The sequence below is a fragment of the Puma concolor genome, chromosome B4 (assembly GCF_028749965.1).
Source record: "Puma concolor isolate L17-30 chromosome B4, mPumCon1.1.hap2, whole genome shotgun sequence".
In the NCBI taxonomy this organism is placed as follows: Eukaryota; Metazoa; Chordata; class Mammalia; order Carnivora; family Felidae; genus Puma; species Puma concolor.
In genome coordinates, this window is record NC_141673.1 from 84,579,169 (window position 1) to 84,591,225 (window position 12,057).

The 12,057-nt window shown below is 37.7% G+C and overlaps 1 protein-coding gene across 1 annotated transcript in view; it reads right to left on the minus strand.

The window, feature by feature from the left end:
- Positions 1-3,128, minus strand: part of IRAG2 (inositol 1,4,5-triphosphate receptor associated 2) — a 128,904-nt gene extending 125,776 nt beyond the window's left edge. Inside the window, exon 1 of the mRNA XM_086713834.1 lies at positions 2,535-3,128. Coding sequence (XP_086569960.1) covers positions 2,535-3,105 — 571 coding nt within the window. The 5' untranslated portion in view covers positions 3,106-3,128. The remainder of the gene's footprint in view (positions 1-2,534) is intronic.
- Positions 3,129-12,057: the final 8,929 nt, after the last annotated feature.

Sequence of the window (12,057 nt, forward strand, 5' to 3'; positions counted from 1 at the left end):
TTCTAGCCACAGTCATCAGATAAGAAAAATAAAAGGTATCCAGATCGGTAAGGAAAAAAGTAAAACTGTCACTATTTCCAGATGACATCATACTATATACAGAAAACCCTAAAGACTGCAGCAAAAACTCTTAGAAGTATAAATGAATTTAGTAAAGTCTCAGGATACAAAATCAACATACAGAAATCTGTTGCATTTCTATATACTAATAACAAAATAACAGAAAGAGAAATTAACAACCCAATTCACAGTTGTATCAAAAAAAAAAAAAATCCCTGGGAATAAATTTAACCAGAGGGGACATACCTGTAGTCTGAAAACTATAAGACATTGATCAAAGAAATTAAAAACAATACCAATAAATGGAAAGATACACCATCCTCATGGATTATAAGAGTTAATATTGTTAAAATGTGCATACTACCCAATGAAATTCTGTAGATCTAGTGCAATCTCTCAAAATACTACTAATATTTTTCAAAGAACAAAAACAACAAATACTAAAATTTGTATGGAACCACAGGAGACCCCAAGTAGTTCATGCAATCTTGAAAAAGAAGAACAAAGCTGGAGATATCCCAATTCCAGATTTCAAACTATCCTACAAAAGCTACAATAATCAAACCAGTATGGTACTGGCACAAAAACAGACACAGAGATCAATAGGACAGAAATGAAAGCCCAGAAATAAACCCAGACTTATATGGTCAATTAATATATAGAAAAGAGACAATAATACATAATAGGAAAAAGATAATCTCTTCAAGAAATGATACTGGGAAAACTGGACAACTATACGCAAAAAAAAAAAAAAAAAAAAAAAAAAAAAAAAAAAAAAAAAAAAAAAAGAACTACAGCACTTCCTTACATCAGACACAAAAATAAACTTAAAGTGGATTAAGTATCAAATGTAAATGCTGAAACCATAAAAGTCCTAAAAGAAAACACAGGCAGTAAACACTTGGACACTGACCTTAGCAATATTTTTCTGAATCTTTCTCCTCAGGATATGGAAACAAAATCAGATGTAAAGTATTGGGACCATGGCAAACTAAAAAGCTTTTGCACAGCTTAGAAAACTATCAACAAATGAAAAGGCAACATATTGAATGGGAGAAGATATTTGCAAATAATATATCCAATAAGAAGTTAATATCCAAAATATGTAAATAACTGAACTCCAAAAAACCAAATAATCCAATTAAAAAATGGTGAGAGGAACTGCTCCCAAAGATGATTCCCATCAATATGGCCAATGGACTCATGAAAAGATGCTTGACATCACTAATCATCAGCGATATACAAATCGAAACCACAATGAGATGTCACCTCACATCAGTCAGAATGGCTGATATCAAAAAGTCAAGAATAACAATTGCTGGGGAGGATGTGGAGAAAAGGGAGCTCTCATGAGCTGTTGGTGGGATTATAAACTGACACAGCCACTATGGAAAATAGTATGGAGTTTCCTCAAAAAATTAAAAATGGAAATAACTGATAATTGCACTTCTGGGTATTTATGCAAAGAAAACAAAACATTAAGTTGAAAAGATATATGCACGCCTATGTTTATTGCAGCATTATTTACAATGGCCAAGATATGAAAGCAATGTAAGTGTCTTCTGATAAATGATAAAGGAGATGTGGTGTGTGGATATAATATATATACATGTATATATATGTGTGTGTGCGCGTGTGTGTATATGTGTGTGTGTGTGTGTGTGTGCGTGTATATCTCCAATAGAATATTACTCAGCCATAAAAAAGAATAAAATATTGCCATTCAGGATAACACGAATGGACCTAGAAGGTATTATGTTAGGTGAACTAAGTCAAAGACAACACCCATATACTTTCACTTAAGTGTGGAATCTAAAAAAGCTGGGTGACTCAGCTGGTTGAGTGACTCTTGATTTCGGCTCAGGTCATGATCTCAGACCATGGATTAGAGCCTCTCACTGGGCTCTGTGCTGGCAGTGTGGAGCCTGCTTGGGATTCTCTCTCCCTCTCTTTGCCCCTCCTGCCCTCCCTCTGTCAAGATAATAAGCTTTAGAAAAAGTTAAAAAAAAAAAAAAAAGGAAATAGACTTAAAAAAATACAGAAAACAAATTAGTGATTGCCAGAGGGGAGATAGATGACAGGATAGGTGAAGTGGATTAAGAGGTACAAACTTTTAGTTCTAAAATAAATCATGGGGATGAAAAGTACAGCATAGGAAATATAGACAATAACATTGTAATAACTTTCATGGTGACAGATGTTAACTACACTTATTATGAGCATTTAATATATAATTGTTGAATCACTATGTTGTACATCTGAAATTAATAGGTCAACCATATATCAATTAAAACAAACTTTTTTTAAAAATATTTTTTTTAAAAAAAAAGAAAAAAAGAAAAGCATACTTTAAAATGGAAAGATGGATGCTTCCATCCAGGTTTTAATCATGTGGGTTGGGTAGCTCAGGTGTTCAGAAAGTGATATGCTTGTTCCTTTATTGGAAGAACAAACATTAAAAGATGAATATTTACCAGCTTCGTTTAGAGATAAGTTTTTCCCCACTGAATCCTGAGAAGTAAAGCATTCAGAGCGCTTTTCAGAGGTTGAATCAAAGTCAAGTATTAAGGCACGTAAGTTATTTTCACTAGAATAGTTATTCAAATCCTTGTTAGAGAAGTGCTCCCCTTTCCTGGTCTGTGATACCAAAGATGTGTAATGCTGAGAGCTCTGTGATCTTGGCCTTGAGAGGTTTTCTGAACTTGTGAAGGGAACAGAGTATGTTGCATTCTCAGGAGAGCAGAGAGGAGAAACGGTTAGGGTTCTTGGAGACGCTATTTGAGGATATGAAATGAAGGCATCGTCTTTCTCAGAATGTGAGAAACGTGTGTTGGGCCAGGGAATAGCAGCAGCCATTTTCGTCAGGACCTCTTCAAAATCTTTCTTGAAGTTAGTCTGTGGACCGTCAAAACGGCTAGATTGGTATTTGATAATCTGTTGAATCGGATCTGAAATCTCTTCTCTCTTTTGGATGGCTCTGATTTTTCTGCAAATGCTTTCCACTGGGTTATGTCGCTTGTCGGTTACCTTTCTTGCAGAGGCCATCGTTGACCTTCCTCCAATTATGCAGATGAAGTGACTAAAGTGCAGGTAAAAGTAGACATGTTTTGTTTTAAGTTAGCATTGTCCTAACAATAATTTAGCAGTGCTATTTATTCCTAAATCAGCTTTGGAGGGATTAAGATGTCTTTATGGAAAACAGTTCAAATGTTCCTCAAAAAGTTAAAAATAGAACTGCCCTACAATCCATCAATTACAGTACTGGGTATTCACCAAAGGATCCAAAAATACAGATTCAAAGGGGTACATGTAGCATTACATGTTTACAGCAGCATTATCAAGGATAGCCAAACTATGGAAAGAGCCCAAATGTCCATCCGCTGAAGAATGGATAAAGAAGATGTGGCAGATATTTATATAATAGTTTACTCAGCCATCAAAAAGAATGAAATCTGGCCATTTGCAATAATGTGAATGGAGCTGGAGTGTATTATGCTTAGCGAAATAAGTCCATCAGAGAAAGATCATATGATTTCACTCATATGTGGAATTTATGAAACAAAACATATGAACAGAGGGGAAAGGAAAAAAGAGAGAGAGGAAAGCAAACCACAAGAGACTCTTTACGATAGAGGAAAAAAAAGACTGGGGGTTGATGGAAGGGAGGTGAGAGGGGAGATGGGCTAAATGGGTGATGGGTCTTAAGGAGGACACTTGTGATAAGCACTGGGTATTATACATAAGTGATGAATCACTAAATTCTACTCCTGAAACCAATATTATATATTTTTTTCTTTAAATTCAGGTTAGTCAACATATACTATATCTTTAAACAATTGGTTTAAACAACTTTCCATGTGTTTAACTTTGGTGCTCAAATTCTTAGAAAATAACAACAGCTAACAAACATAAAGTACTTACCACCTGCCAGGTTTCGTACTAAATTCTTTATATGTATCAACGCATTTCATTCTCAAAGCCACCCTATGAGGTAAACATTACTATTATCTCCATTTTCCAGCAAAGACAGAATAAGAGACAAACCCAAATTCACCCCAGATAGGTGCTGGAGCTCAGATTTGAACCCAGGCAGTCCTGCTCCAGAGGCTAGACTCCTAACCATACAGCTTTACATTTACAATATGTCACATATGATGGTGAGGCTGCAGGCAGCTCACATTTGAGTACTTGTCCTGGTTCTCATCTGTCGCGAACTTACAAAATATGCCCTATCTCGGCCATTTCACATGTATCTAAACTTCCCAGAAACCCTGTCAGATGTGGAAATATCCCTTTTACATGTAACGAAACAGAGGCTCAAAGAGGTCGAGTAGCTTGCTAATAATTACATCTCTAATATTTGAACCAAGGAAGTGTCTGACTCCAGCATAATTTTCTTTAATGGCAAGATATAGGATTAAAAAAAAAAAAAAAAAAAAAAAAAAAAAAAGCATGATCTCACTTCTTGTAAGATAGTAATTAGGGAATTTGAAAATAAATCCAAAATTTTGCCTAAAGCTGGCAAAATTTAAATTGATCTAGGTCAAGAGTTACCATAGTTTGAATAGTTACAAAGAGCGGGTTACAGAGAGTTTGAACGTGATGATTTTTAGAACCTTAAAAAGATTTCCATTCATGGATCTCTTTTTAAAAATACCCTCATAGAAAATGAACAAAAGGTACAGAAATTTTAAGAAGAACTATAATTGGAAAGGGTATTTTAGAAAGACTGGTATTTAGAAGAAGACACTCAAAAATCCTCACAATCTGGCTTCATTTTACTTCAAGATGACAGACACCTGCTGCAGCCAATGAGGCTCCTACAAGCAGAATCCTTTACTATTTAAGGTAATGATCATCTTTGAACCTTTAAACTTAACAAACCTTTGAACTTAACAATAGCCTCCTTTCTGTATATTCAAGGGTGATCTTTCAATGCCAGACCCAAATGCCAAAAAAAATTTCTCTGTGGAAATTCTGGATTTAGGGTATGCTCACTGGACTCTACTTTCTGATCTCTCCCAGGCTTTATAATAATTGCCCTTTATGTTTGTCATTTAATTAAATTTTATCCTCTCTCCTTGGATTGTTTAAACTGTGTATGCATAGGGCACCTGTGTCGTTCAGTTGGTTAAGCGTCTGACTTCGGCTCAGGTCATGATCTCACAGTTCACTCTACGAGCCCCGTGTTGGGCTCTGTACCGACAGCTCAGAGCCTGGACCCTGCTTCGGATTCTATGTCTCCATCTCTCTCTGCCCCTCCCCTGCTCGTTTTCAGTCTCTCTCTCTCACAAATAAACAAACATTAAAAAAATGACATGATAAATTATATCAAAATTTTTAAAAAATAAACTGTATGCCTGTTTCCTCAAAACACGTATAATTCTTGTATTCAAAAACCATGATGCTATTCTTTTCTAGATACACAGTGCATTTTTGTTGGCATCACTGATAATCCAGTCATAAATCACACACACAATTACCAGGCTTGTGGACTGGTACCCTAGCTGCTCTATTGACCCTCAACTACTCACAGCTACCACTTTCTCTGGATAATTTCCCCTGGCTGCTCATTGCTTAACTGGGAGGTTGGAAGTGATTGTAGAGGGAATGACAGAAGAGAATTCACCTGTGCACACACATGCTTTGAATCTACAGCTAACTGGGGCACCTGGGTGGCTCAGTCGTTTAAACTTCCAACTTAGGCTCAGGACACGGTCTCACGGTTCATGGGTTCCAGCCCCACACACCCTGTGCTGACAGCTCAGAGCCTACAGCCTGCTTCTGATTCTGTCTCCCTCTCTCTGTCCCTCCCCCACTCATGCTCTGTCTCTGTCTCTCAAAAACAAACAAACATTAAAAATTTTTAAAAAGGGGGGACGGGCACCTGGGTGGCTCAGTCAGTTGAGCGTCTGACTTCGGCTCAGGTCATGATCTCATAGTTCATGAGTTCAAGCCCTGCATTGGGCTGTGTGCTGACAACTCAGAGCCTGGAGCCTGCTTCAGATTCTGTGTCTCCCTCTCTTTCTGTGTCGCTCCCCCATTCACTCTGTGTCTCTCTGTCTCAAAAATAAATAAAAACATTAAAGAAAAAAAATAAATCTATAGCTGTGGTGAGGACACAGCAGGAGGCATCTGATTTCCTTGAGTCAAGTAAAGAGTCTTATAAGACTGGTTAAGTATCTGTCAATATTCTCAATATGAAATGACTGTGCTTCCCTGCAAGAGCTAGAGAATGGAAGCAAAGGTTGGATATGCAGCTAATAGAAACCCTAAAACTGGAACCTCAAACTCTCAGATCCTGTCTACCCTCCTTGTTGAACACTGAGGCGGGAAGCTGTTCAAGCCACAATGAAGGGCTTTGCCTTGTGGGCATTTGCGACTATTCCAGATTAATGTTCCTAGCATTTCTACTTGTTTTTCTAAGGCATTTTTCTCCTTTTACCATCTGTTTCCTAAACTCCCATGACTCACCTAAGTGACCTCCACTCCGTGGTTTATAAACTAAATCTTATAAAGAGTACACTTAAGACCCTGGCTCTTCATGAGCTAACGAACGTTCACAACACTAACTTGTTTTGCTTTTTTTAATATAAAGCAGAACATTTGAATTCAATAAGTAAGATGTGATAAAGATTTCAAAATTTGGGCTACCTCCTCCATATATGGCCTGGAAACATCTCCAGTCTGTCCTGTCCAAACCTCTTTTTTAGTTCTAGATTTCAATAGAAAAGATTAGCTGCAATCTGCTGTAATACTTAAAAATATAAGGCTAACTTGTGCAATAACTCTTTCTGAAAACATACTAACTGCAAATTAAAAACTGAAAGTTAATTATACTTGCAGGATTGGTTACTTGGAGGTCTCTCTTTTAAAAGCAATTTCTTCTTTATCTGTTTTAGCGGACTGAATATTTAAAGTGGATGCTACACTTGTAGAAATCCCAATGGCAAAAAGTGTTTTCCCAAGTTTATTATTTTTAGTAATCTCTAAACCCAGTGTGGGGCTCTAACTTACAACCCTGAGATCAAGGGTCACATGCTCCTCCATCTGAACCATCCAGGTGCCCCAAGAAGTACTTTTGTTTTTAAATTCTCTGAATCTCAGCTGCACTCCCTCTCTCATCACTCATTCCTTTAGGCATTCAACCAATATTTATCAAGTACCTGAAAAGTGCTAATACCTCTGCTCCAAAGAGTATCTGCTCTGCTAAAACCTGTAGTCTGCAGGAGGTACAGACATGAACAAGTAAGCTACTGGGAATGCCAGATGAAATCCAGGATGCCCAAGAAAATCTGAATTTCAGATAAACAATGGTTATTTTTTTAGTATGTCACAAAAGTTGCACAGGAAAAATACTGAAAAATTATTTATCTGAAATTCAAATTTCACTGAGCATTTGTATTTTTATTGGATAAATCTAGCAACCCTAAAACCCAGAGATAAATATATAACTACACACTGGGAAAGAAAAGCGCCAGGGCTGTGGGAGCATATTCTAGGGGGTTATCCTAGTTTGGAAGTAAGGATGGAGAAATTGGGGACATCTATTATGTATCACACACTGTGCATGATGCTATACATATTGTTTGCTAAGTCCATGGTTATAGACAGAAAACTGGGACCACAAATCTGCTACAGGAATTCTCATTTGGATCCATATTAGCTCAGTGTAAAATCACATTAGAGATTATCCAAACCAATTATTTCCCTTATTTTATTTATTTCTCATATTGATTGAAATATACCTCATTATTCTTATTTCTAGAATCTGAGCCCATTATTATTATTGCCTGAATTGCCAATAGTAAAAGCTCTTGAATCAACACTTCTTACCATCTCCCTGGTCCAAAGCCTCAGAGGCTTTGGAAACGTTTATAAAACAAGTGTTATTTGCTTCTTACCTAAAGTAAGTTTACTCATTATGTATCTAATATCACCAGTGATTTAAATGTTCAATGTTAGGGGCGCCTGGGTGGCTCAGTCGGTTAAGCGGCTGACTTCGGCTCAGGTCATGATCTCACGGTCCGTGGGTTCGAGCCCCGCATCGGGCTCTGTGCTGACAGCTCAGAGCCTGGAGCCTGTTTCAGCTTCTGTGTCTCCCTCTCTCTCTCTGACCCTCCCCCGTTCATGCTCTGTCTCTCTCGGTCTCAAAAATAAATAAATGTTAAAAAAAAAAAATTAAAAAAAAAATGTTCAATGTTAACCTGTAGGCATTTACATTCTTTGAGCCTTACAGAAATCTTCCACATTTGTTCTGACTTCCTAAAGGAATCTTCAATAGGTTAGAATAAATTCACTATTTATGTAAAGTATATAGAATATTTCATGTTCTTTGGGAATTGACAAACATAAGGGCATAATTTGTATTTTTCAATATCAATATTCTTTAATCACTAGGAAGTAGTTGAATTTCTTTGCAAAGAAAGATGTATATAGACATACTAAAGTAGCATCTTTGGGAAAAGATTTCAGGGTGATTCAAAAGCTCTTTAGAGAGCCTTCTGAATCTTACTTAAAAAAGATTATGTTGACAATATAATTATCTTTCCTTTACCAACCATTTAAATATTTTCTCCCTTTACTAACAATTATTTCTTGAATATTAAGCTTCCAAATTTTAGATCAGGGAGGCATATTTTAATAATCATTCAATACTTGATTATGAAATTCAGGCAAATATTTCATCCAAGTCCCAGTTGGTGATTTAATTAATGCAAAACCCTTAAGTAATGTATGTAAAAATTTTTAAAATATCCATGTGTATTTGTAGATGAACAATAAAATCCTTTTGCCAAAAGAGCCCTTCACTAACAGATGCCAGTAAACCCTTCATGGAAACAGAAGAAACATCTGTTCACTGAGATGCTCCCAGGAAAGTCATCTTTAGCGGGCTGAGTGGGAGGGCAGAGCATGGTTTTCTATTTAACCAGTAAACTTCATATTTGCCAGATAACACTGTTTTTAGTCTGTGACTAATATTTAATGTAATAAATAATAAAACATACTTTTTCCTGTCCTAAGATAGGTGACAGCAGCTGTTAATCAAAATGATTTGCAAACCACAAATCCCAGATTTAGTAAACGCTCTGGAGTCTCATCTGCAAACCTGTCTGATTACTAATAAATGCAAGCTGGCATAGAATGGGACTCTCCCCTCCCACCATTCACTTAACCCAGTTATATTAAGCTCTTTGGCTGGGTCACACCAAACTTATTATAAACATCTCATACTGGAACAATTCCTGAAATAGCATAGTCACACATATGCTACTGAAACAGCACTGTGTTCTTCTGTTTCAGTTCTTATTATGTGAAGTCTGGTTTTCTTCTCAGAGACTAGGAGAAGACCTAAAATAAATATTTAACTGCAAGAATTCAGGTACTCCCATGTTCTTGGGGTCTACAAAAGCACATAATCATTTTCCACTAATACACATTGAAAATGACTAAGGCTGGAAATGACAATTTAGGACTTTAGGAGTCCAAAAGTCCCTTTAAAAACAATTCTGGGAGTTGCCTATGGTGAAAGCAACATTTCTGGGGAACCTAGCTTTATCATAAGCATATTGAGTTGGGGAGTGAGGAGAAGTCAGAGGCTACCCATGGAATGGCTCTTCCCGGTTGAGAACAGGACTTCTTGACCTCAGATGACTAATTGCCAGCATCCACCAAAGTTTAGTTACTCACTTGGGGGAAAACTCACCACCTTATTTTCACTTTACCAGCACTCCAAGAGCCATCTTCTGGAAACTGGGACTAGAGAGCGGAGGTCTGGGTGATCAAGTAATTGGGTGGAGCTAAATTCCACCAGTGATATGGAGCCAGCAGAGAGACTGCAGCTGGAGAAGAGGGAAGCCAATGATTGGCTGCACCTGCCTCACTGGTCCTCTCGACGATCTCGAGAGGGAGGTTGAGGAAAGACATATGAGGAAGGAGGACTGCTGATTTGCCGGTATTGATGCCATTTTGGTGCACTCCCTACCACAGTGCTAACAAGAAAATGAAGATCACCCATAATATACTCTCTCTAATCAGGATGAAGGAAAAGTCACTTTTTAAGTTAAATTTCATACATATCTGTTGGGCCAAGTGCTTTACGGTTTCTAAAACACTAATGCTGTTGATCATTACATCTTTTGGGAACCGTATATGGTTGGGGGGACACAGTATATGGACTATACAAAGTGCAATAATTAAGCAAAAAGTACAGGAGTGGTACATTAAACTCCATGAGAGGTCAGGATAGGGGGAGGTCAGTGTGGGCTGAGAAGAGTTTTTGAAGTAGGTGAGACATAAACTGGGCTTTCAATAGTACACTATTGTTGGCAGATAGGGGCTTGGACAAACCTGTGAGGTGGGGAGACTAAGCTTGCTGCTTAGCAGCACTGGGTAAACAGATACAACCGTGAGGTAGGTGGGAGGTTGTGAATAGTGAAAACATGTAAGTCTACGTAGGTAAGATACAGGCAGATTCAGAAATGAATGACATTTTTTGGCAATGCTATTTGCCATCCAAGAAAATAACATTCGGTGGCGGGGGGGGGGGGGGGGACACACATCTTAAAAACAAAACAAACAAAAACACAGACCAGAATCAGAGTTCCAAACATACAACCTGAAGCATCATAACTGGAACATTTTGTTCTCAAACTGGCAGTTTTGCTTATACTCCCTGGGGCTTGGCTAGCCAGACCACTTCAGTCCCTAATCACATGCTTCACAGACTTGAGCCCTGGTGATTTCCTACTTCTCTTCTATTTTCTCTCTTCCTCACTCAGACTTGGGTGCTCTGAAAATCTATTTTTGGAATATATATGCTCCTGTTCCTGTGGGTTATCATTTCTGTCCCCAGATGAGAGAGAAGGGAAGTGTAGTAGTTCCAAGTTGGAGCTCTGGATTCAAATAACCTGAGTTCAAATCCCAGCTCTCCCCAATTAGTTCTGTGTCTTCTGACTAATTACTTAACTCTGTGTTTCAGTCTTTATCCAGAAAATCAATATTATGAATGACCCCTTGGGTTTGCTGCAGGGACTAAATGAGATAACACATGGATGATGCACTTTCTGAAACCTCTTTAATTTATTCAGGTATTAAATGTACTCTTACAGCACAAAATAGTGCCCAGAAAGAATGAATTAACACATTCCTATTACTGACTTGCTCTGTTTAATTTCCCATGAAGTGAACTATTATAACATCTATGCTTGTGATCTTCTTATCAATCCACAGATACCGAAACTAGCAACACCCAGAGAGATTTCCCTCCTAGTCATAAAGGAAGCCAATGGTGGAGCCAGAAATAATATTAAAATTCTGAATCCTCTAGACCATATCACCTGTCTGGCAAATTATACTCTTACTTCCTCCTCCAGATGAGTGTATTACACTGATGTTTCTCAAGGTAGTGAAAGGAATAGCCTGAGCGATAAATTCCAATGGATGTGCAATGAATTCAATGCACATGTTATTCCATTATTTATTTATTGTTTGCCTTATATGATTCTAACAGGATGTGCTCATACTGTGCTCTCTGCCCCTGGACAGCACAAGCTGGTGACTACTGTACCTGCCCTCAGGCAGCTAGAAACGTGCATTCTTCACCAAAATAGCTTCTCCAACCCCAAACACACGCTTGGTTAACACAGGAGAGAGTACATAGGGATAAAATGCAGACTCAGCCAAAAAACCAAGATGGGGCTTTGGGTTTTGGGATATACTATAGGTATTATTGATAACAGAATGGTGTTTACTTGCTAAGTCATTTCCCCTTAAGGCATGTTGACTAGACAGGGCCCCTGACATTGCCAGACCTGAAAGCAACGGTCTTATATCAGAGAACCACTGAAGGACACTGCAAGGAAATTAAGTCTTATCATGTAACTAGGTGAGAAAAAAAGAAAAAATGTATTCAAATAGCACATGTCTCTTTCTAACTCAGTCTTTAATGTCATTAGACATTAGCCAGTGGCTGGATCTCTGAGATTAAATCTGGTT